Here is a 25,778-nt window from a genome sequence, read left to right as displayed (position 1 = left end):
ACTGCAACGGGTCACGGCTTCATTGACAATTTCGATACTTTCTGGACTAGAAATAACCTTTACAAACCAGATGGACTACACCCAAACACTACAGGAATTAGACAGCTCACCATGAATTTCATCCGCCATGTTGCTTTCAAGAAATGATGCCTATCACAGCATGATTCCACCATAGTCTTCATACCTTGCAATAACGAGCATCCTCCTGAGAATCATGTTGATATTCCACTCTCCCTCTCCATTCCTCTTGACCTCTTGACCCCTGACTCCACATCCCTCTCCTGCCCTCTGCCCATCACCGTTCTCATCAGGACTAGACTTACTTCATTTCATTTAATTTCCACTTCACGCACAGTCACCCCATCACATCTCATTCATATTCCCTGTAGACCCAAGACTCCTCCCACTAAATCTGATAACAAGCTTAACCTTGCCTTGTTTAACATCAGGTCACTAACAAATAAGTCCTCCTCCGTAAATGATATAATCTGTAAAGAGAAGCTAGATATAATCTTTCTAACAGAGACATGGCTTGGCTCGGATGGAGCTTTTCTCCTAGCGCCAGCCTGTCCCCCAAACTACAGTTTCATTCACTCTGTTCGCGAGGCTAAGAAAGGAGGTGGACTGGCAATAATTTTTTCAGACACATTAAAATTCAAGGCTCTGACCCTGGGTAGCTTTACATCCTTTGAATACCAGGCCACTATATTACTTGGTAAATCCTCCATGCCAATGATTAGCATTTATCGCCCGCCAAAATGCAGTAAAGCAATATTTCTAACAGAAATATCAGAACTTTTATCTATCTGCTCCACTAACTATGACAGAACTCTTATCACAGGTGATCTTAATCTGCACCTGGATGATGCTACAGATGCTGTGGCTATGGGTTTCTTAGAGTTATTACATTCCTTTGAGTTTATCCAACATGTTGTTGGGCCTACACATAAACATGGGCACACTCTGGACCTGGTGATTTCTAGAGGGGTGAACATCACTGTGGAAAGGACTATTGAAAGGCCTGAGCTATCAGACCACTATTTGCTGTGTTTTAATATGACTGCCTCTGATCTAGAGGAAAACATCACAGAATATACCATAACAAAGCGCTTTTTTAGCTCTTCTGCAGCTGACGAGTTCCCTCGTCATCTGGGCCCCCCCCTGCCCGATACTCCCCCAGTAAATGATCTGGTTCAAATTTTTAATCTTAAACTAGAGTCAGCTCTTGATATAGTGGCTCCTTTGAAAACAAAAAAGAAACATAACACCAGAGTAACACCCTGGTTAAATGAGCATACACGCTCACTGAAGCAAGAATGTCGTAGAGCTGAGCGAGCTTGGAGAAAAAATAAACTCACCACCCACCTAGAGATTCTTAAAAAGTCAACAGTCGCCTATAACAAAGCCCTGCGTCTAGCAAGGCAGGCATATTTCTCTGGCATTATTAACGAGAACAAGACAAATGCCAGAGTCCTATTCTCTACCATTGATCGACTTTTAAACCCCCCCCAGTCCTACAAGCAGTCATTCCCGGCCTCTAAAGCTAAGTGTAATGAGTTTGCATGCTTTTTTGATAACAAAATCTTTAACATTAGAGCTGATATTTTGAATGGTGCTGTTGCTAGTGCAAACCTTCAAACAGCAGCTAACGGTCCCAGGGTAGATCTCTCCAGGGGGAGCCTATTATCGTTTTGCGCAATTGATGAAGACGAACTCCGCAAAACCATATCACAGATGACATCTTCCTCCTGTTCATTGGATACAATTCCCACCACCTTTCTCAAAGAGGTCTTAGACAGTGTGATTGGAGATATCCTAAAAATTGTAAACAGCTCTCTACAGACAGGCGTCTTCCCAGACTCTCTGAAGACGGCCGTAGTCAGGCCCCTACTAAAGAAACATAATCTGGATCCCTCTGTTTTGGGTAACTATCGACCCATTTCGAATCTGCCCTTTCTGGGCAAGGTTTTGGAGAAATGCATCTCTCATCAATTGGACGTATTTCTACAGAGCAATGATGTGCACAACAAATTCCAATCTGGCTTTAGGAAAAATCATAGCACAGAAACTGCCCTTGTAAAAGTAATGAATGATCTTAGGGTGTCTGCTGACAAGAAACATGTATCCGTTCTCCTACTGCTAGATTTAACGGCTGCATTTGACACAATTGATCATTCAATTTTAATACAGCGTCTGGAGCACTGGATAGGTCTGTCTGGTACGGCCCTGTCCTGGTTCTCCTCCTACCTTTCAAACAGAAGTTACTTTGTCAATCTAGCCGAGTTTGACTCAGACAAACACGACATCAGTTCTGGTGTCCCACAAGGCTCGATTCTTGGTCCTCTGCTGTTCTCCTTGTACATTCTGCCATTGGGTGAACTCATTACCAATCACGGAGTCAATTTTCATTTCTATGCTGATGATACCCAACTATATCTTGCTGTGGCCCCAGACGATCCCTGTGCTTTGGACCCGCTGTTGACCTGTCTGTCTGGTATCAAGTGTTGGATGAGTGAGAACTTTCTCAAACTGAATGAGGATAAGACGGAAGTTCTCATAATCGGTTCTAGCGAGCAAAGAGAATCAATAATTGGCAGATTTGGCAACCTGACTGTAGAAGGTAACAGTACAGTAAAGAACCTGGGGGTTATTATTGATTCTGAATTGAATTTTAATTCACACATTAATCATGTTACCAAGATTGCTTTTTTTCACCTTAGAAATATTGCACGGATCAGATCCTATTTGTCCTTGGACGATGCAAAAACGCTAATCCACGCCTTTGTTTTTTCTCAGCTTGACTACTGCAATGCACTCTTTTCAGGACTCCCTAAGAAAGCGACTGACAGATTACAACTTGTCCAAAATGCAGCAGCTAGAGTTTTAACTAGAACTAGGATGAGAGAACATATTACTCCAGTTTTGGCATCACTGCACTGGCTTCCGGTTGTTTTCAGGATTGACTTTAAAATTCTGTTACTTGTCTATAAAGCTCTCAATGGTCTCGCACCTCCGTACCTCCGTGACTGCCTACCTAGATATGTCCCTAGCCGCCCCCTCAGGTCCTCCAACGCTGGCCTACTTGAAGTGCCTAAAGGTATGTGCACAAAAAAGTACGGTGAGGCAGCTTTTTGCTTCTATGGCCCAACAGCCTGGAATAAACTTCCATTCGAGCTCAGACACGCACCATCTGTAGACATTTTTAAATCTCAACTCAAGACTCACCTCTTCACCCTTGCTTTTAGTTGAGTTTTATTTATTTTATGTGTTTTTATTTATTTTATGTTCTTATATTCGGTTTTGTTCTCTGCTATTGTTCTATCATTTTAACTACTTGTGTTTTATTGTATGTTATTTTTGTGTCCTGCCCTGTGAAGCACTTTGAGCTGCATTTTATGTATGAAAAGTGCTATACAAATAAAGTTTATTATTATTATTATTTATTAAAGTAATGGCAAAAAAGCACCAGTGAATCAGGCAAAATCAGTGAAGCCATGAATAACAACACAGAGAGAATTAAACATCAAACAAAAGCAACAATGAAGACATAGGCAGGGGTCGTCATCGCCATTCTAACTTGTAGTGGAAATCTTTGTGAAAATTCCATTTAGCCACAGACATACAAAATGAGTGTGCAACTAGAAAAGTGTTCTCCACCAGGACAGGTCAGGTTGTGGCCTCCTGGTGGCGCTATAATAGGCCAATGTGAAAAGGTTGGCATTTCTTCTTATGCCTTTGACATGAGTGTGAGTACTTCCTTTTCTTGGCCTTGATTGGCTCGTCGTCATTCTCCTCAGCAGTGACTGGCATCTCTGGCTCGTCCTTATTGAGGCCTGGAGACAGACAGACAGAGACGGGACAGGACAGACAGAGGACAGACAGATAGGCCCGAGAGAGAGACACACACAGAGCATGAGTTGGAAAACAATGTTTTCACCAAGATCACTCAATCTCTCCCTATTTTGGTAATGTTTTTAAAAAGAACGAAAAGAGCTGATCTACAAGCTAAACAAAATGGGAAAAGAAAATACAAATAATGGTGGACATGGCAATTTAAAAAGGACACAACATGAACATGTCGCATTCCGGCGATTATGCAAAATCGGTTGTCTCAAAGATTGCAATCAGGCGATCATTTTATAATTGTGACAGGCCATTTTGTACATCGACTATTTTCTCTATTCACCATACAATTAAATATGTAGGGCTTATTAATATACGATATGTTTTCATGGCCCTACCAGTCTTCTTGCCATCGTCCAGGCCTCTCTTGTGCGGTGGCTCCTGGATGTTCTTGTCAACGTCGGCTCGGCCCACCAGTTCTTCAGGACGGTCCCACATGGACAACCGAGTGGTCGGGTTGTAGAAGAACACGCGGTCGTCACCCGTCCACACCACACACCTTGGACACAACACACACACACGTTGTAGATACGTACAAAATAATGCTGATCAAAAGCTGTCACTTTTCAGGATTCAAATTCAAAAGTAGCTACTCGATACTTTTGTGTGACAAGTATGATCAAGTGGGGCATTAATTTACGAAAAAACACAGAAAGTTAGAATAAGGTAGTCCGGCCTCTAAAGAGTTCCTTCTGAAACGGAATCTGTGTAAATGGTTCCTACAGAAACTGAATCCATGTCCTGACTCCTGACAATGACAAATTGACAATGCTAAAGCAGAAAATAATAAATATTACACCCACATGAAGTATCCTCTAGTCTAAACTGTAGTTACTGTGTGCAGGGTTTGAATGACAACCTTTGCAACCAAAACAAATAATTAAAACATGAATAATAATAAATCCCCAAAATGTATTATTGGAATCTTTGATTTTATGACTCATCCATAATTACAATTAATTGTATCTATTTCATGAAAGATTCTACTTTTTCTTTTTAAATGGCTTGATAACTGGTAATTTTTAGGTTAAATAAGTTCATGTCCGCGGAATATTAACTAAGCCGCAGAATCAAAGATTGTTGTCCGCTGAATTTGGAATGTTCACCGCGGAATCAAGACTTTTTTTTTACCAAGGAGTGCCTGGGATGGGGTTGGTAGCTACAGGCTTGGCTTTCTGAGCAGCCTTCTCTTCTTCAGTCATCTCTTCCTCTTTAGGCTCCTGCAGACAGACAGGGTGGAAAGGAGAAATCCATTATTCGTGCAAAAATAAAATAATTTTGCGACATTGTTTTATTTTATTTTTAAAGAAAAGAAAAAAAGAAAAAACTGAAATAGCGTCCATCCATACCTCCTTCTCATTGGCAATTTCCAGTTTCTTCTCTTCCTCCTCCATCTCCATGGCCTCTGCTTCCTCCTCGGCCAGACGCTCAGCCTTAGCCTTCTCTGCTTCTTTCTCTGCACACCCACACACCCCATTTATACAACTGGAAAAACGCCCGATTTCTACAACTGGTCTATATCGGTAGTTCTCAAAATGTGTCGCTTTTCCAAGACCCCCAAAATGATATTTGGCCGCGGACCTCCATCTTAAAATATTTTGTTCCAGCCAGGGACCCGCAGAAGCAAAGTCTATAAAAAAAATCTATACATTCAAAGATTTGCACAACCTTTCACGAGGTTTCAAAAATAGCAGCTCTAGCTAAAATAAGGCACAAAGTGACGCTCTGACTGTGAGCCTGTAGATCTGCTATTTTTTAATAGCCAACAAAAAATATATAAAATGACAAATATAGAACCGCTACAGTAAGTAATGTGGTCGTTAATCAAACTACCTTAGTTACCAGTGGCCAAGAGCTGTCTGAAATGAGTGGTGCTGTGTGTGTGCGCGCTGCGGTGGTCAATGGGTGAGTGCATGTTAGGCTGCTCAACATTGACACTTGGTGGTCAACCAACGCTATTGCCGTACAAATACAGACATACTGTACATGGGGACGGACGGACATAGCTGGTAGTTGGAGTGGCTAGCTAAAATAAAAAAACGTAACCTTTTCACAAAAATGTAAACTTCACAAAAAATGAAAGCAAAAAATAAAAAAATAAACCCTAATGGGAAAATCAAAGGGATGATAAAGTTACCTTTTTCGAGCAAGACCTGGGGCTTCTCCCAGGTGGACTCTAAGGTGCGGTTATTGTAGTAGTACGTCTTGCCGTCGGCCGTCTTGTACTCGGACCACTCTGGGAGATGCAGAGACCCGGCCAGGGCAGCGGGGGCCGCGGCTAGCGCCAGCTGGGGGTGGTGCATCATGGGAACGAGGGGCGGGGCCATGCCAGGGAGCATCCCTGCCACCGCGTCATAGAGGGGAGAGAGTGTAAGTGGTTCACAGGTATTTGACTGGGTGGTGGAGCTGATTAAGCACTACTTGTTGAGGTCGCTGTCGGGTGGAAACCTTGCATGTCCCAAAACCATTACTTTTCAGCAAATGGGGAAAAAGAACCCGTGTTCCTTTGGATAATAGTGTTATTATTTAGTCACAATGACGTGTTAATACTTTTCATTGATTCAAAATTTCTAATAGCTGATCTACAAGTTCACAATGCATCGCAATGTGAAGTTGTGAACCGTTGAGAGCTTGTAGGTAGCTATTTTTGCTACTTTCGTGTGACACTGACTCTTGCACGACGAATTAGGGCATTAACTTACGGAGAAAAGAACTTTAAACATATAGAGATACAAGGTTTCTGCCCAATTTCACTTGTAAGTCGATCTGGATAAGAGTGTTAAATGTTAAAATGCTTAAATTATAAATTGACAAAGGATCCAAGTAAACAGTGTACAGCAACTTCCTGACTAACTAATAATGATAATGGTACAAGTACGGGATTTCTTTCTCGTGGCACAAGAAACCCTAAAAACCCAACAAATACAGTCATGCAAGTGCAGAAGTGAAATGTGCAGTTCCACCCGGTTTACATTATCCTTGACAACATGCTGTATGCTCAACATGATAATGGGTCCTGGGGTCTATACGGCCAACACTGGTACAGTATAATGAGTATATCTATACTGTAAATCGCCACTGTCAGCCAGAAACAGCCTATAGCCAATGCCATATTTAACATTTTGTGTATTTTTGTAAACGAATGGCCTACTATAATAGCTTCATGCAAAAGTAGCAGATCAACAACCTCGAAACGCAAATTTGAATCCTGAAAGTGGACAGTTTGAGGTTTCCACCCGACATAGTAAATACCTCCTGTTGTACCAAAAGTATTTATTTACTTTAATTTTACCTAAACGACTCCTGACCGAGGCCAAAACTGTTTTGTGGACCGTCACACCCGGTAATGGATCAGCTTACTTAGGAGGATGTCCGGTTAACCCATTCTGACCTGAGATCAGATTCATACGAGGTTTCCGCCGGACACACACTGGTCTGATGAACCCATTCTGACCTGAGATCAGATTCTAAAAAATGTCAGTCGTTCTTCGATTTCTCAAAAATAGCAGACCTACAAGCTCGTATCGCGCCACTCGGTGGCGCGATATGAGCTTGTAGATCTGCTATTTTTAAATAGCTAAAGCATAACATGATGCTGACACCAAAATGGGTGCCCGTTCAGAATGGGTTAAATTAGAAAACAAGAAACGACAACAACAAAGGATTGGGTATAGACCGATTCCGTAGCGGTTTCATGGTCGCAGCCTACGTATTTCCTGTAGGCGGACTCGACGTAGCTGCAGGGACAAAACCCTCACCAGGCGCACCTCTTCCACTACAGTGAACGGCAGAGTGACTGATGTTAGTTTGCCTCAAACTTTACTCCTTTACCTGCTTTTTTACTAACACTAACGTTACAAAGATGCCCAGAACATCGAGATGAACCTGTGTAGTTTATGGCTGCTCCAACAGTAGTGGCAACATAAAAAATAAAATAAAACGGAATGTCTAATATCCACCGCGGTGGCTGAGACCAGAGCCATTGAGTAATGGTTGAGACGAAGCAGGGAAAGATACACATCGCCAGTCTTACCCAATACCAAATCTTTCTGTTTTATGAACACAAGGCTGCTGTATTTTATACCTCATACTAAGCATTTAAAGTATGAGGTATAAAGTACACTGGCGTTATGTATCTTTCACTGCTTCGTCTCAACCATTACTCAATGGCTCTGGTCTCAGCCACTGCGGTGGATATTAGACATTCCGTTTTATTTTATTTTTTATGTTGCCACTACTGTTGGAGCAGCCATAAACTTCATGGTTCATCTCGATGTTCTGGGCATCTTTGTAATGTTAGTGTTAGTAAAAAAGCAGGTAAAGGAGTAAAGTTTGAGGCAAACTAACATCAGTCACTCTGCCGTTCACTGTAGTGGAAGAGGTGCGCCTGGTGAGGGTTTTATCCCCACAGCTACGTCGAGTCCGCCTACAGGAAATACGTAGGCTGCGACCATGAGACCAGCTACGGAATCGGTCTATAGGTCAGGAGCGTCTGAAATGCTCCTGTGAGCACCACTGGGCAGAGCGATGAGCCTGTTAGTCTAGTACTTTGTCAAGGCTGTTCTGCTCCCCCAGGATGCTTTATATTCACTTAGTTGACTGAGGGTTTATTAGAGTTCATGTTGTGGCTGGGAGAGGTGAGATAACTGAATGTGGAAGTCTAAAATGTTAAGCAGAGGTAAAACCAATAACATTAAAATGGACGACAAAAAACAAGTACAACCACTTGACAGCCTGACATACCATTAACCATACACTCACACAACCATGCCACAAAACTAGACGAGCACAACCACATGACCAGATGACATGTAGCCCTCAATGTTAATATGAATTACTACAAAGCCCATAGAAAACACGCCTCCGCCTGCATACTTATTCACCGATTCATGGTATTTTATTTGGCGTGAACCGAGTTGTAACATGAATCGGTGAATAATCACTGATCTACAAACCGACTACAAGTACCCAAGCAAGACCAGTCATTGTTATTTTACCTAGGACTGAATGAAATATGCCACTTAGAGGTTCAAGAGACTGCTGTGGACAACCTTTATGACCATTGTTAAAATAATTTACAATTGTCAAATTGCTTTCCAATGACATCACATGAGATCAACAGGCATTCTTTTTCCCCCAGTTGTTTAACATTTACAAGGGAAATGAGGGAACATAGGCAGCATGCCACTTTTCTCCAAAACGCCTTTTAGCCTTATTGAGCTTGTGTAATATCATAGTATCAAAATAGTACCTCAAATCTGTGCATAACTATCCTTGTGCCTTCAAATTATCAAGTGAGCTGAAGCCCCATTTACTGATAACAGTGCTGCATCCCTACGGATGAAATCAACACTTAAATGTATTAAAAACCCACCGTGTTGCGTTTAGACCCGTCACAATTATTACATAATCACTTGATAGTTAGTGATCATTTGAGAGAACAGAGTTTCGTCGAGAATCGTCAAGAAATATTCATACATTCTGTGTTCAATATTAGCCGACAAGATCACAACGCGCCATGATGCGACACGTGTGCTTTTCAATAATAAATAGCCATGTCCACTTCTTTTCTTCTTCTTTTTTTACACATTTTGAATGTAGGCCTGTTTTGTTCATAGTACATCATGTTATTGACAATCATTCTTTGTATATATAATTTACTTTTCAGGATTCAAATTCAATTAAATCTACAAGCTCAATACGCATCGCTTTGAGCCACGTTTCAAGCTTTCAGATCTGCTACTTTTGAGTCATGCCGTAGTATGAAGTAGGGCGTTCATTTAGGAAAAATATGGAACCCGACAGCGACCATATCTGCCCTGTGAAATGCAATTTGAATTTACGCATGTTCCAATGTTCAATGCAACAAAAAAAACACAAATATAATAGTCAATCGACAATTTGTCAACTTTCATGATGGCGACAGCCCTAGTAGTTGTGTTGTGGGTGCTGGAATTCCACTACTGAACACGGCACACGGTTCACGTTCACAGAACTCTTCACTGTACACACGGTTATGAATCATGTAGACACCATTCACTACCATGCCGTACTAGCTGTCAGCGGTGCGCGGCTGTGGGCTTTACCGTTAGCGCTGGGGCCTGCCTTTACAAAGGGTGCGCCTACTATGTGCATCATTGCTACACCTGCAAGAACAACGGACAAGCAAGCATTGGGTTGGACACAACAGGAAAACTATAAGCATCGGCTGCCAGAGTTAAGAACGTATATATATTATGCACATGTGATATTTAGAACTATGACTGACACACACACACACACACACACACACACACACACACACTTTGACAAGGGAACTTCACCACTCCATTATTAGCAGGCATGTTTGACTGAAACATTTTTTTCTGTGTTAAAAATTAACACCATGAGCACTAATAGTAGATTCAAAAGTACAGTTTGTCTATAGGCCAATGTGTGTTATTACAACTATGACATGAAAGGTTAAGCTTTTCTTGATTGCAGAGACATTTTAACAGTGGATGATGTTAAAATGAACAAACACAACTACTATTTATTCAGCGATTTACATTTCTTTCAAACATTGTGGGGAGCAGAAAAAAGGAGCCACGTGTCAGAAAACAAGGGACGGGAGTGATAGACGGGGGGTCAATGTGTTTGGAGACGTGGGGTTTTACCTGGCAGAGGGATGTGCATGCCAGGCAGAGGCACTCTGAAAGGAGGCACCATGACGGGCGGGAAGGCTTGCTGGCCCAGGCTGTGCGTCATCATGGTCTGCACTGCCGTGACGGACGGCGGCACGGTGGAGACAGTCACCATGGCCACAGGCGACATGGACATGCTGGACGTCACTGTGGTGGTGGTGGTTTGGTTCTGGTCCGCTGCCACGGAGGCTGCATGACGGGAGCAGGGAGAGGAAGCATGTTCAGCATAGGTTTTCTTGTTTGTGTGTCGTAGAATTATCCCAGGAAATAATAAAACTTCTTGATTACTCGATTCATTTTAGTAGTAAATTATGTAATAACCCCTAAGAAAATGATCGATAGTTGCAGCCATCAGATATAAAACATGATTGCTAACCTGCTGTGGAAACGGGAGAGGGCGAGTCTGGACTGGAGGTGTGGGTGCGTGAGGGAGTGGGTGAGGGGGCCTGGGTGGGGACGGCTGCTGCTGTAGTTGCCACCGTACTGGCTGTAGTGTTGTTGACACCGCTTGAAGCGGCAGTCACCGCCGGCCCGCCGGCACCAGAGGTGGCCGCAGCAGTCCCGGCTCCTGCGGCGCCCGCTCCCGCCACAAGTAACGGGTTGAGCTCAGACTGCTGGATGATCTTGGCCACGTCTGGTTTACTCCACGACGACTCTCTGGTCCGAGCATTGTAGTAATATGTCTGAGATGGCATGAATGGTAGGAGGAGAAAATTGTTATAGGTGTGAGGCAGGTTAATTCAACTAAAATATATTGAAACATAATCCTAGCAGATCAATCAATTGGGTAATTATTTAATTCCCCACAGGTAGGTGTGTGTGTGTGTGTGTGTGTGTGTGTGTATAACATAACACATTTGATGACAGTCTCACCTTTCCCTCGGGAGTCTTGTTCTCCACCCAGATCTCCTCAGCGAGTGCTGCTGGGGCTCCCACTGCGGGAACGGGGGGCATCCCAGGAGGGAACAACATCCCTGGAGGGGGGGGCATGTTCCCCATGGGCGGGGGGAGGAATGGAGGTCTCTGCAGCAACACAAACAAGCCAACGTTGACACTTCAAAATTGAAGCAACTACAGTTGCAAGTTTTGAAGATTTGATTTAGAAAAAGTGATACTTTTGTATTTTGTTGTTCATAGATGAAACTACGCCACTACTACAGGTGTGACTTTACGTTACTATACCTGCATTATTATGGTATTGGTAGGCTGGTGTGTCTGTGATAGCTCATCTCTTGAAAATCGTATACTTTCTTGGAATTTTGCAGTCTTTATGTTAATCTTCTTCTTAATGACTGTGATCAGAGGCTGACAAGATAATAGTTTTTCAGTGGATTCTTGCCAGTCTAGGCAAAACTTTGGGGAAAGTATCGACCATACCATGGCATTTAAAACAATGCTATAATCTACAGTAGTTTATCCAGCCCTAATTGACGAGATTCTTTAGTTTTCTATCTAACCACAACAGCCCATTTAAAAATGTTTATCATTGGTGGCTGCATATTGCAAAATGGGACATTGAAAAAAAACTATACGTTCTTAGGGTTTTTTACTTTTTTTCAGTGAAATTCAAACAATTTCCAGCACTTTAATAACATTCCATGCATTCATCACACCTGTGCAAATACAACTGTTATTTAAAGCTAATGGTCGTCTCTCCACGGCCCAAATGAGAACTAACAACATAACTACCAACTACAATAAAGTAGTGTGCCAACTACTTCAAATGACAACCTAAAAAAAGGAAAAGAAACAGCCATTTCCAATTCCAAACACTGCAGGTGTGCTAGTTATATAGTTTTTTATATTCATCAAAATAAGTCCAGGTTTGGGGTTCACTGGCAGCTGATGGGACAGTGTGTGGACTACTGTGGTTGCAACGTCTCTGGTTTCATTCCAGACGGAGCCTTGTCTCTACCCTCAGCCTCCCGTCTCTCTACACTCTCCTATATAAATAAAACAATAACTGCCAAATGGAAAATATACCCCCGGTCAGCACTGGCCATGTAGAATGAGTGACTCAGCTGCTTCGCACTCTTATTTAACAGGGTGGGTTGTTCCTAAATAATAGCAAAGGACCTTGTGTAGGCCTAAAAGCGGATGGCAGGCCAGCACTGGGGCTTTATGGGCGAGGACTTAAAAGGTTGTGTCCTGACTGTCTGTCCCTCTTCCATCTGTTCACCTTCATTCTTCACCATTTGGATGATATAAATCAATTTTCTAAGAATAACGGCAATGAATATAACATGGTGTATGTCATTCACTTGGCCATATTGCATATTATTATTACAAGTAAGACGCGCAAACATCCCTACTGTAAACAAACGATGTACAACAATGACACGTACAGGTCCATTTGCATAGCCTTGGTTCCAGCCTGAATCGCTTCGTTCCGTGAATTTGTTTTGTCACTCGCTACTCAGTCTGGCCTGCAGGCAGCAGACTCTCATTTCATAATGTCACCTGTTGCGTAGCCTCAGGAACCCAGACGTTTTTATTTCCAGGGAGAAAAGAAAGTCTGGGTCCGAGTCCACTTCAATTCGGCATAGAGTAGCGCAAACATCGCTCACTCTCTGCTGATTTCTGATCGTCTACACCTTTGTTAAATTGACACATGCACACATGTACACACACACACACTCCTGCTCTAAATAATTAATCTCATGTCGCTCAGCTGCGCATAGTTTGCCATAAAAAGCATAGGTGAGTTCCAGACTACCTGTTACGTAGCCACGTTGTTGCTGATACGTCATCAGCCAGCGCCACTCTGTCCATGCTTCTCTCACTGGAGACTCGAGAGTAAAAACTACAGTATAAAGTAAACACTAATTTGATTCAGTTGTCCACTATGTCAGATTCACAGGGGTTAAAGCCAAAAAGAATCCCAAGACTGAAAATTTTCAGACCACTTTTCAAACCATGTGGCGAACCCCCCACATTTGCACCGATCTACCCCTGTCCTAGACAGCGATAAAATAAATAAATACAAATTAATCATAAATTAATACCATGGCGCGCGCAGCGCACACCAAATTTTGGGGTTGTAAAATGATGTTTTCCCAAAGTTGCCTTTACCGAATGTGTGTCAATCCATGCTTCATTTTATAGAAGCAGCTTTTGAAGTTATGTTGTATTATATTGCTAGTCCGGCCAATCAATAAATACTCTGAAATGACTGTAGGGCTTGCCTTTACAGCCACATGGTGCATAGCAACAGTGTGTTAAAGTAAAGAAAAAAACCCAGAGGAAGACACTTCTAGGCATGTAGCCTTCAGTAGTCCATTATGCACTTGCATTATAAGGTTGCAAGTGAGAACAAAAGTCAATTACAAGAGAACCCATTGGTTTTGGCAACTAAAATGGGACAGTGGGATAGGTGGGCAGTGGGCACTATATGCAGCTCCATCTCACTGAATTAGAATATTTTGTAAAAGTACATTTTCTTCTGTAATAGAATTCAAAAAGTGAAACTTTCATATATTCTCATTTCATTGTGCATAAAGTGTACTTCAAGTACTTCAAACATTTGTTTTAATCTTGATGATTCAGGTCAGGCCAGTTGGCTGGTCAGTTAAGCACAGTAATACCATGGTCAGTACACCAGTTACTAGTAGTTTTGGCTCTGTAGGCAGGTGCCAAATCTAGCTGGAATTTTGGAAAGGAAAATTAGCATCTCCATGAAGCTTGTCAACATACTGAAGCTAAAAAGATGTGTTGAAACCATTGTTAAGTTTTCACTGTCAGTGGACCAACACCATGCAGATACCATGGCCTAAATCAGCACAGTGTTTTGTCATGTCCAGAGTCTCAACACAACCATCTATTATGATATTTTACAGCACTGTGTGCCTCTGTACATTGACAAGCTTTATGTTGATGCTGATTTTCCTTTTCCAGCAGCACTTGGCACCTGCCCACAGTGCCAAAACTACTAGTAACTGGTTTACTGACCATGGTATTACTGTGCTTAACTGACCAGCCAACTGGCCTGACCTGAACCCCACATTGAATCTAGGTTGTATTGTCAAGAGGAAGGTGTGAGACATGAGACTGAACAATCCAAATTAATTTACGGCTGTTATCAAAGCAAACCTGGGCTTCCATAACACCTCAACAGTGCTACTGGCTGATCACCTCCATGCCACGCCCCATTGATGAAATAATTTGTTCAAAAGTAGCCCAGACCAAGTATTAACTGTATACTTTGACATTTCTCGTAAAATATTCAAATTCATTGAGATATTATTTTTATGAGCTGTATGCCATAATCAAGATTAAAACAAAAAAAGGTTTTAAATACTTCACTTTATGCACAATGAATTGAGAATAATTATATGAAAGTTTCACTTTTTTAATTATATTACAGAAGAAAATCAACTTTTACAAAATATTCTAATTCAGTGAGATGGAGCTGTAGTTCCCAGCAACATCTGGGCACTTTGGCTATTTAGTAATAGTATAGTTATAGTAATTATATTTGAAAACGAATGTGCATGGTACATTTATGTCTACATTCATTAGCCTCTGTGTAGTTTATCACTGTCTTCCCTGTGAGTTCCATTCAATATTATAAAATCAGTATTCATATTCAGTAGAGTTGAGCAGGAGAATGTAGAGGCTGGCAGACAGGACAAGGACCGATGCACGCAGCTAACGGCTACTAGGCTAGTAGCCACTAGCCAGCTAGAGTGTGCTGCTTGTTATACCAACAACGAGGCAAGCAATACACATTTGCGTTGAAAAAATATCCTCCACAGTATCACTGCACTAAGCTAATTTAAAGGAAACCCTCTGACTGTTCTGGCCTGGGTAGAGGGAAATATGAACGCATTTAGGCTCTCTCTGTCAGCAGCGCAGGAGCAGTGGAGCTAGCGCCGTGCCGTGCTCTCTCTCTGAGCGCAGAGAGTGGGAGGGGCGAGCGCGCACACTAGCATCTTAAAGAGACAGGCTGCATTTTCACGGATTTGGCCATCATATCGCTACACTATACACATACTCCCGTCTCCCCCTTAAATATTATTTTTTTGCAAATCTGCGCTGATCTCATAAAAGACCTATGAAATCCTCAGGACGGAAATCCGTCCCCAGGACGGAGAACTTTAAGCCCTGGTTATAGCTCCCCAAAAGAATGTACTACCAGGGGAATAGGTCTTCCTTCGTTCATCAGTCAAGTTATATGTAAGAAGCCCCACATTACCATCTGCATTTTCACTGTGATGAAGAAACAATGAAGATACGATTGTTTTGGGGGTATAGGTTGATCGAAAAAGATCCAACTCGAGATTACTGTTACACAAAGTAGTAGTACTAAGAAATGAATGGGTTCCTACTTCCTACACAAACCTAAGTCGGGTGTGATGTGTAAAGTTTTACCTTATTAAGAGGACTGACAGCGTCTGCGCCTGTGGAGATGCTTTCGCTATCTGGACTGGACACAGCTGAATTTTCTGGGAACATGAAAAAGCATCCTTTCATATTAAAAACTATGAACTGAAATTAACCCATTTAGACCCGAGGCCAATTCAAAAAATGCCTTCTAAAATCTAACCTAAGGTTTCTGAAAACCTTCAAATTCTTCTTCTTATTTTTGTAATAATGATGTTGCTACATATATAGCCCCAACTAATGATACACAGAGCTAGCTCCCGGATTCAAAAGTATAACAACGTAGAGGTTGCACCAGGTCTAAATCAGTTAAGGATAATGTAAGATCAATTATGGTCAGCAGGGGCCCAGGCCGTAGCGTAACGGTCTGGGCACCGGACTGGTGATCCAGTCGCGGTGTGCCGCGGGTTCGACTCCCGGACCCGACACGGCCTTTACCGCATGTCATCCCCCCATCTCTCTCCCGTTTCCTGTCAGCCTACTTTCTATCCCTTAAAAAATCAATAAAGGCGTAAGCCGCAAAAAAATATCTTAAAAAAAAAAATTATGGTCAGCAGGGCTGTATGATATGGAGAAAATATGCAATGTCTTGTTGGATGTTGCGATGGCGTTATGAAATGCCATAACACTAAGATTTGTGTACGATTTCAGTGCTGATGGATATCGCAGGACTTTGTTTTGGAAAATCATATCACAAAGAAGATGAAAACATGATGTTCTAGTGGTCAGACATAATGACAATGTCTGGTTTACCAGGGCTGCTCTCTCGCTCCTCGTTTAGCTCCAGACCTCCTGAAACGCCCTTCTCTTTAGATTGGTCTTGCACGGTCATCTTGTCCTTGCTACTCATCCTACACACTGAGCTCTTTCTGTAAGGACAGAAAGTAAGGACAGTTCTTGTGTATTATCAAATGACTCAATCACATTATGCATCAATAGTTGCCTCACAACCAATAAACCAATCACAGCATGGCTATTCTTCTCTGAAATTGAGACTACTGTAACAGACAAACTCAACAGAGAATTGTGTAATTGACGCTTTGCATTCAGGACCGAGGACGTAGTATAGACACTGACCTCCGCCGTTTATTTTGTGCATTTGCAGCATTAGAGCCTGGGGGAGCTTGTCTATCAATGATGGACTGCTCTTTTCGCCACTGTAGAGAAACACACAGATGACCATTATAAAAGACAGAGCAGAAGCTGACTAACAGAAGGCATATGGCAGTAGCAGTATTATGACATCAGAGCAAAATGGCCACCATGAGAGGATGGCAAAAAATAATCTTACGCTGGCTTGTTTTTGTGACAGCTCCTCCAGCAGTTTCTCAACACTTTCATCAGCCACGTCGAATGGCGTCTGACCCTGCAAAAGGCATGTACAAGTTAACAAGGTTTAAATAAAAAAAACACTTAAAAAACATTTGATTGATCAGTACATTTTACAAAGTGAGGCATGCATATACATTGTGTGTATCACAACATAGGATCTCTGCATCTTGCTCACCGCATTACTGCGGGCTTCCATGTTGCAGAGTTGTTCAGCCAGTATACAACAGGCCTCCCCTTGGCCCCAGTGCGCAGCAGCATGGAGAGGCGTCCAACCATCGCAGTCTATGGCGGAAGCATCCAGCCCACACTGGCACAACAATCTGCAAAGCGCCGCACCAGAATGACAACAACAAGAGGATCAGGAACTGCATCAAATAAAGTACAGTAATAGCATGTACACTAGGGACGTTGACTCACCACTCTAATAATAATAAAGAAATTGTCAGGCCCAGGCCGTAGCGTAACGGTCTGGGCACCGGACTGGTGATCCAGTCGCGGTGTGCCGCGGGTTCGACTCCCGAACCCGACACGGCCTTTACCGCATGTCATCCCCCCATCTCTCTCCCGTTTCCTGTCAGCCTACTATCTGTCCCTTAAAAAATCAATAAAAGGCGTAAGCCGCAAAGAAATATCTTTAAAAAAAAATAAAAAATAAAGAAATTGTCACTCCTTTCCAATAACTCATTGACCGCCACCCAGTGGCGTTATGCTCATTGCACGGGGTACTACGGCGTGGTACCAAAATTTTTTTACGTACATGCGGTGCACACATGTGCACGCTAGAACGTGCCCCCCTAAATTCAAGATAAGACCAAAGACACACAAAGTACCCAGTCGTTACTTGCATAACAGGTTTACTGGCGGTGAGCACGCTCCCCTAGATTCACGACATGTCAGCCAGGTACCCAAATCAAATGGCTATTACTTTGCATAACAACAGGTTTAACTGTTCACCTGAACGTTCTCATACACACTGTATAAAAGCAACACAGCAGTAGCCTAATATGGCTCCAGTAGCTACTGCTTCTGTGGTATTCTGCATGCAACAAAAACGCCTCCGCCTCCTCCTCCTCCATCTAAGAAGAGATCCGTCCAAAGCAAACATTTAAGTTTCGCTACTGCAGCACACTAAAGAAGTTGTCAGATTATTTTAAGTCTACCTTTGTGTTTGTGGGTCTAAAACTCTCATACACAAACACTACTAGGCTATCATCTGTTCTGTGCGCAAGCACACATGTAGGCACGCATTTGACATGCGGGTGCGTGACGTCATAAAAATGCCGTAACACCAACTCCGGTGCTGCAACTTTCTTGTCTTTTATTTTGAAGACCCCCAAATTAACCGAAAGCAATTGCCTAAAGCTAATGGCCCGGTTTCCCAAAGGACACCTCTTACACCATGGTGTAAGAGGTATGGTGTTGCACATGCCCAGTTGCCCTCTACATGAAGCCTGTGTGCGGCCAATCAAACACTATGTCCTTTTTTGGGAAACACTGTCAAACACAACAACATAGAAATACACAACCTAGACTAGAGCACAGCCATACCTGTCCTCATTGCACACGTAAGGCCTCCTGCATGAATACACAAACCCGTTTCCCTAAAGCCTCTTTAGCCTACACACACCTGTCGACATGTGGCAGTATTAAAACCATTCGCAGAGAAATGTGTGGTGCGAGTGGTGACTTTCTTCATCTCATTTAAATATAAAAAATTAAAAGAATTAAAGGCCTACTTCAGCATCAAATAAATTAAATGTGAAGAGAGCCTACTGTCAACTGTCCAAATATTATTAAATTAAATTTCAGAATGGTAGACCTGCGGCCTACCATACCAGGCCTCAGGCCTACCATACCAGGCCTCAGGCCTACCATACCAGGCCTCAGGCCTGAGGCCTACCATACCAGGCCTCAGGCCTGAGGCCTAACATTGCGTGGCACATCTATGCACGGAATGTCTATGTTCACAGGTTTCATGTGCAGCCTAGAGGGCAACTGAGCATTTGCAACACCATACCTCTTATACCATGGTGTAAGAAGTGTCCTTTGGGAAACCGGGCCAATGTAATTTTAAAAGTCAACAGAAGCGTTATTATTGTTACCGCGAGGTAGCAACTATTCTGTAATGAGCCCTTAACATCGATGTTCTGTTGAAACACCTCAATCTGAGCCTCAAGTCAGAGAAAAAGGGGGTTTTAAGATCACGCTTGTAATGGCAGCGGACAGTGGCGAGCCGAGCATTGCCTAGCGACGGGGAAGCTGCAAGACGTTCGGTGGATATCAGAGACCATTCTGAATTAATATAATCACTCTCATGTGAAGTGAGGGGCGCTCTTATTACGTATCATACATCATCATACGTCACATTCCGTGCTCAGCCAATCAGCTGAGCACATCCGTGTTCTTATACAGACAAGACACACAAAGCTGTGCAAAGGAGGGGCTAAACCCTAAAAAGACGCCAAAGATGTCAACGGCAGCAAGCGCCATTGGGAAAAAAATCAGCAGTACATGAAATAATATATAGTGTAAAGAAAATTGTCCCACAAAAAACATATCTTCCCTCCACTATGAAGAGACTCAGAGATACTCACTTGATGGCCTCCAGGTAGCCCTTGGCTGCAGCCACATGCAGTGGGGTGGCCCCTGTTTTGGGGTGCCTTAACTCCTTAGGTAGGCCCTCTGTCAGCCAGGACCGTGCATCTCTCATGATTTGTTCCTCTTCCAATCGCTTTGCTGCCTCCAAATCCACACCTTTACACAAACAAAAAAGGTTGAAAGATGTTCAGCCCTTTCCTTTAAGTAGTTGGTTAAGCAGGATATTTCTCATGTTCTTTAACGTGATTAATACAATATTGGAAAGTTTAGAACCAATTAGTAAAATCTTGCATGAATGATGTAACCGAGTATCGCCCTTCCCTTTCTCAGTTCCTCAGTGTCTTTTGAGGAACTTAGTGTGTAGAGAGGCCTTCTGGAAATTGGAAGGTAGCTGGTTTCACCCTCGGCTTGCCTAGTGTTGAAGCGTCGCTAAATGAGCACACTCTTCATTTCTCCTCTTTCAGCCTAGCTTTACTTGTAAAGTGCCATCCAGGACACAGGCAGGGCCCTACCAAACGGATCTGTATGGGTTAGGGTTGAAAAGGGCTAGTCTACCCCTAGTAGCTGCTATAATAAATATATAGAGTGTGTGTGTGTGTGTGTGTGTGTGTGTGTGTGTGTGTGTGTGTGTGCGTGTAATGGAACACATAACGTGTTCTTTGACCAGTGCCTTTTAACAGTTAAAGAAGGTGAAAGCACAACATGATTATCACAATTGTTTTTGCAAGCCAATACAAGTTAGTCTGAATTGTAGCCTGGTTTGTTCTGGAGTCTATTAATGCCCGTCACTGTAATATGTATTATGCTATAAACATTAAAGTGACAAATTTGACCAAATTTGAAAGACAGAAGACAGATGGAATAATAAACTACCAATAACCACATTGGATATTTCAGTATCTCCACTGTTTTACAATTTCCACTGGTTTACAATGGTGTGCTTAATTACATACATTAATTTGCATCTACATGTCTGTACCATTCTGTACACGTCTGCATCTGTGACTAGATGCACCCTACCACTCAATACCAACAATATTTACCATTTATGTAACCACTTCAAAATAATTACATGCCCAAAATAACGATGGCAGGTTGAAAGGGGTTAAAAGTCGGGACGCATTGGCTTGCATAATTCCAGATACCAAAACCGATATATCGGTGTGGCTCTGTGCCTACATCTGTCACTCAGGAGTCAGAATCCTATTATACACGCAACAAAAACGGCAGCACTGTTACAAGAATCCAGACCAGGTGGCTTTATCTTCATTTCTACTCTGTGACATTTCATCATTTGAACCCGTTTGTTTAGCACGGATGTGTCCGTTCCTGCATCTGTGTGTCTAGGTTGAGGCACCAAACATTGTATTTAAACACTACACATTTCCAAATGTTATGTCAACACAATATCTATATTAACAAGAGAGAAGTTGTCACGTGGCAAAAGATGTGCGCTTTGCGAACAAGCCAATGAAAAGATGTGCGCATGAAAACTGTTCGCAACCCCCCACCCCCCCCTCCTCTTTGGCTGCTGTAATATGATCTCCCCTATGGATCTCCCTCCGTCTCCGCACTAAGCGAATGTCTTAGTAACTTGGTTTGTTCCTAACTACTACGATTAGACAGATCGCGTTTGTTATTTCGCTACTGCCAGTACTTCTGATTGCACGCACGCGCACACACACACACACACACACACACACACACACACTACCCCGTGTCCCACATACACACAACACTGCCGCGCGGATTTAAGCTGTCAAACCATACAGCATTGTCATATTTAAAAGGCGCTTTATAGCTTCTCTCAGCTCAAAGCGTGTATGAATAAGGAGATAAATGAACAGCTGACGTCGGTGGGAGAAGACGTCAGCTGTGTGTGTGCGCGCGCGCGTGTGAGAGGGACGATAAACAGTCAGCAACACGTTAAATTTCTACTTCTACTAAAGAAAGAGGCAGCGATGGAGCCATAAGTCCATATCCATAAATTTGGGGACATAAATTGCGCAAAATACTGTTAAACATGACGGCATCAGCCTGCTGCATCCTCCTAGCTGTTGTGTGCTAAGCTAAATCACATCATACAGAACCACAACAGTCAACACGGCTCTGACCAGGGTTGCCACATTGACTGAGAGGGAAACAAGCAACCAGGTCTAGGAAAATGTTAACAGGCCAGATCAAGTCATAAACTGTCAAACATCATTGTCCAATGTTGTTTTAGAGCAGTGGTTCTCAAACATTTTCATGTCATGGACCACTAATATTCTATATATATATATATATATATATATTATATATATATTATATATATATGTACTATATATATTTACTATATATACACACACCGGTATATATACAGTGTACACAAATCGTATATCTAGGTGTGCCCCCAGATTTTTAGGCTATGAAAAGTGTGCCCTGGGACAAAAAAGGTTGAGTTAAGCGGTGCCCAAAAGGTAGATCACGATCTCGGCCAGCGCCAAAAATGCTCCCCGACAGCATAATCGGAGCAAATACCGGGCAGTGTGTATGAGCCATAACGTGTTGACTACACTACACTACACTAATAAGGACACATAATAATAACTAATAACCCATCCATTACTACATGTGGAGTCAACTCCCGCAATTTCCTTCTTCCCATAGTGCGTGGCAAAGTAACTCTGGGATGAGCGGCCGCGAAATTCTAGTATTAACATATTTATAAAAGAAAAAAGCACACATACACAGACGAAAGTTAATCTGGGAACCCATCGTCAAAAGATTCATAAATAAAATAAATTTATTTAGTGCTGCGCAATTAAATCGAAAAAAGATTGCAAGCTAGATTCAGAAAACTATGCAATCTCATTTTTTGGGGCTTTTGCCTTTTATTGATAGATTTACAGTAGTTTGACATGAAAGGGGGAGAGAGATGGGTGGGAAGACACGCAGCAAAGGTCGTCGGGCTCGGGACTCGAACCCGTGACATGCTGCCAGGCTGGATTACCAGCCTTGGTGCGAGAACCGCTTGGCCGGCCCAGGCTGCAATGTAATTTCTAAATTTGAACAAGAATCATGCAGCATTGGTTGGCAGGCTGTCCAATTAATTTGAGTTAATCTTATGTTTTTGCTACAAGACAGAGACTTTAAGAGAGGTTTAAGTCAAGCACTTTGATGTTGTCTGTTTAAAGCCACAGTAGTTGGCTCCAGGTGCTACATTTTTTATGTAGTAACGTTCAACAACTACAGACCATAAATATTTTCATGGAGAAAACAAAAATCAAGATTCACATTTGAGCAAGAATCATGCAACACTAATTAAATTCCATTGAATTTGCTGCCGAGCTCTTAATCAGTCTTGAGAGATTACCCAAAAGTAGACACATAGAAGAGCTAAAATGACATATCCGTTCAAAGATTGGGTTTGGTTGTCATAGTACAGTAGCCTAGCCTCGGTCCCAGGCTTACCCATCTGCATAGGCGGAAATGTTGGGACGGAACATCCGTCAGATGTATTTCACCCGGATACAATATTTTTTGACCAATCACAACACTTGTTTAATTCACGGAGAATGTAAACAGATTTGTAAAGTGTCAACGTCATTTCCTTGAGCGGTACTTCCGCTGAAATCCCACTACTTAAACCAAATTTCAGCTATGCACTCTACAGCGTATATTGTGCCCAGCGTGGTACAGTACAGTACCCACCCTGTCTAAGTGTATAGTCCTGAAGGAGGGATTGGTTGTCACAGTACAGTACAGTACTCACCCTGTCTAAGTGTATAGTCCTGAAGGAGAGATTCGGTGGCCTCGTCCTCAGCTATATCGAGGGGGACGTCACCATCACAGTTCACAGCAGAGAGAGATGCACCCTGCAGCAAAAGGAAACTGACACACCCAAGGTTGGTCGATTTTAAGGACCCTGTCCACAACAATGCTTGCAGAGAATAGTTGATATTCTACATATTCTACATACATATCTACATTCTACTACAGCTAGCATATGGTCGTTATGGTGATCTTTGAAAACCGGGAAAGCTTCTGTGTCAATTTAGATTGAGCTAAAAGTTTTTTTTTAAAGCATTATTTGATACTTTGTCTATTTAATATAGCAGATATACAAGTGCACTTTGAACATTTTAAACTCCAATCTTTGCTTCTGGGGTCCCATGGAACAAAATATTTTGAGATTTGTGTGTGTGTGTGGGGGGGGGGGGGGGGCGGGCAAATACAGGCTTTTCAGAAAACTGTTAAGATTTAGAAGACATTGGTAGACCCAGCCTCAGGTCTTCATGGGTTAAATTTGAAGCTGAGATGTGGCAAACTACTTTGATTATCCAGAGATGTTAAACAAAAAAACAGTATAATAAAAGGTGCATACATTGCAACAGCTTTTTCATCCGTGTGTGACTGTGTGTGGTAATACGTTTCATGTGGTCTTGGGACACCGCATGCATGGGACAACAATGTTATTATTGTGGAGTGTAGAAAACATTGCCACCCACGCTGCATAATCATGTCATCACAGCGATGATTGTCACATGACAACTGTGCTAATGAAGAGTACTATGGCTATTGTGTGTGTTCGAGGAACTGCAGCTAAGCTACATACTCTGTAATGTCCAGGTTTCCGCAGGAGGCTGCAACGTGCAGCGGCGTCCAAGCCTCAATGTCCACCGGGTTAACGTTGGCACCTTGCCCCAAAAGAAACAACACCATCTCCATACTGCCATCTATACAAGCCTACGAATAGTGGAGGATGAGGGGAAACAAATTAATCGGCATAGCTACTTAAACCTAACCTACTAGTAGTATAATGCATTTCACCGTGTATACAATAACACACGGACACTATGGACATTCAAGACCAGCCTTACCTGATGGAGAGCAGTGATTCCATCAGCATTGGCACAGTTGATGATCTCAATAGCACCCTCGCCAGTGTTGTTCTTCTTGGTCTCTCTGGCTTCTTTCAGCATCTCCTGGGCCTCCTCCGTGTCACCACTGGCACAGGCTGCCAGGAACTCGGCAGCTCTGTCGAACCTCACTTTTCTCCTTAAACAAAATCAGATGCAGCACACCTCATTTAGTAGCATAATCTAATATACCGTAAGCGAAAAGCTGCTGCTACACAGTAAAACCCTCAGTGTTGATGTGTATCCATTTCCAACTCCGAGAGTGTACAAAAGACAAAACCTAACCAAAAGCACCCGTATGGGTCCATCACATGTGTACGCTCTCTGAGTGAGATTTAAAATTATTATTAATTGTGATTAATACCGTCTCTTGGAGAGATGCCCACTTGGCCCAGTGGCGTCTCCGTCTCCAGCGGCGGACTGGTCCCCGGGCTGCTGGTCGCTGTTTACGGCCTCCGTCTCATCATCGCCCCGCCATCTCCGCTTGGGCACCGCCGGCGCTTTGTCGGTGCACGAGCCGACCCAGCGTTTCAGCTGTTCCCGCCGCTTGGCCTTCGCAGAGTCCCCCATTTGTTGTTCCCGAGGGAGGACCGCTTTTATATCAAAATAGAAGATAATAATATATCGCAAGGAAAAGACACACCCTCCATGTGTACACTTCCACTTCCTTGTTCTCTTGCACTCACTCAGTTCGGTTGGGAAGCCAAATGTCTCGGGTTGCGTTCGAGGTCGTCCTGAACGCGCAGGGCTGCGCAGTGTTTTGTCTGACGTCAGACCCCCCCCCCCTTTATTTTAGCCAATCATAAGCATAACCAATCCATGCAGGAATTGTGTTTGTTTTAGCGACCATTTCTGTCCTTCTTATTATAGGCCTATTTCGATTTTGGATTCTGCAGTGATGAGCATCGCATTATCGAATTGCATTTAATTGTTACGTGACGTGACATGTTATAACCTGTCCAATTATGTAACCTTATTA

The 25,778-nt window shown here is 42.7% G+C and overlaps 1 protein-coding gene across 3 annotated transcripts; it reads right to left on the bottom strand.

The window, feature by feature from the left end:
• Nucleotides 1-3,480: 3,480 nt before the first annotated feature.
• On the bottom strand, nt 3,481-25,489 carry LOC310875302 (transcription elongation regulator 1-like). Of its 3 annotated transcripts, XM_083788489.1 has the most exons (19): nt 25,164-25,489; nt 24,761-24,938; nt 24,496-24,626; nt 23,653-23,771; nt 19,895-20,054; nt 17,476-17,620; nt 17,260-17,334; nt 17,046-17,125; nt 16,722-16,837; nt 15,957-16,030; nt 11,460-11,609; nt 10,963-11,269; nt 10,560-10,775; nt 9,990-10,049; nt 6,041-6,244; nt 5,253-5,359; nt 5,035-5,123; nt 4,242-4,402; nt 3,481-3,833 (listed from the first exon to the last, which is right to left on the bottom strand). In XM_083788489.1, the coding sequence occupies exons 1-19, from the start codon at nt 25,367-25,369 to the stop codon at nt 3,691-3,693; spliced, it is 2,721 nt and encodes a 906-aa protein (XP_083644615.1). In that variant the 5' UTR covers nt 25,370-25,489; the 3' UTR covers nt 3,481-3,690. The 3 variants fall into 3 exon arrangements, with proteins under 3 accessions (XP_083644615.1, XP_083644616.1, XP_083644617.1); XM_083788490.1 differs by lacking the exon at nt 9,990-10,049; XM_083788491.1 differs by lacking the exons at nt 23,653-23,771; nt 24,496-24,626; nt 24,761-24,938; nt 25,164-25,489 and adding an exon at nt 23,592-23,612.
• Between the last annotated feature and the right edge of the window lie 289 nt (nt 25,490-25,778).

This window comes from Protomyctophum parallelum (genome assembly GCF_964188405.1).
Source record: "Protomyctophum parallelum genome assembly, chromosome: 18".
Lineage (NCBI taxonomy): Eukaryota > Metazoa > Chordata > Actinopteri > Myctophiformes > Myctophidae > Protomyctophum > Protomyctophum parallelum.
This window is presented reverse-complemented; position numbering and strand designations above follow the sequence as displayed.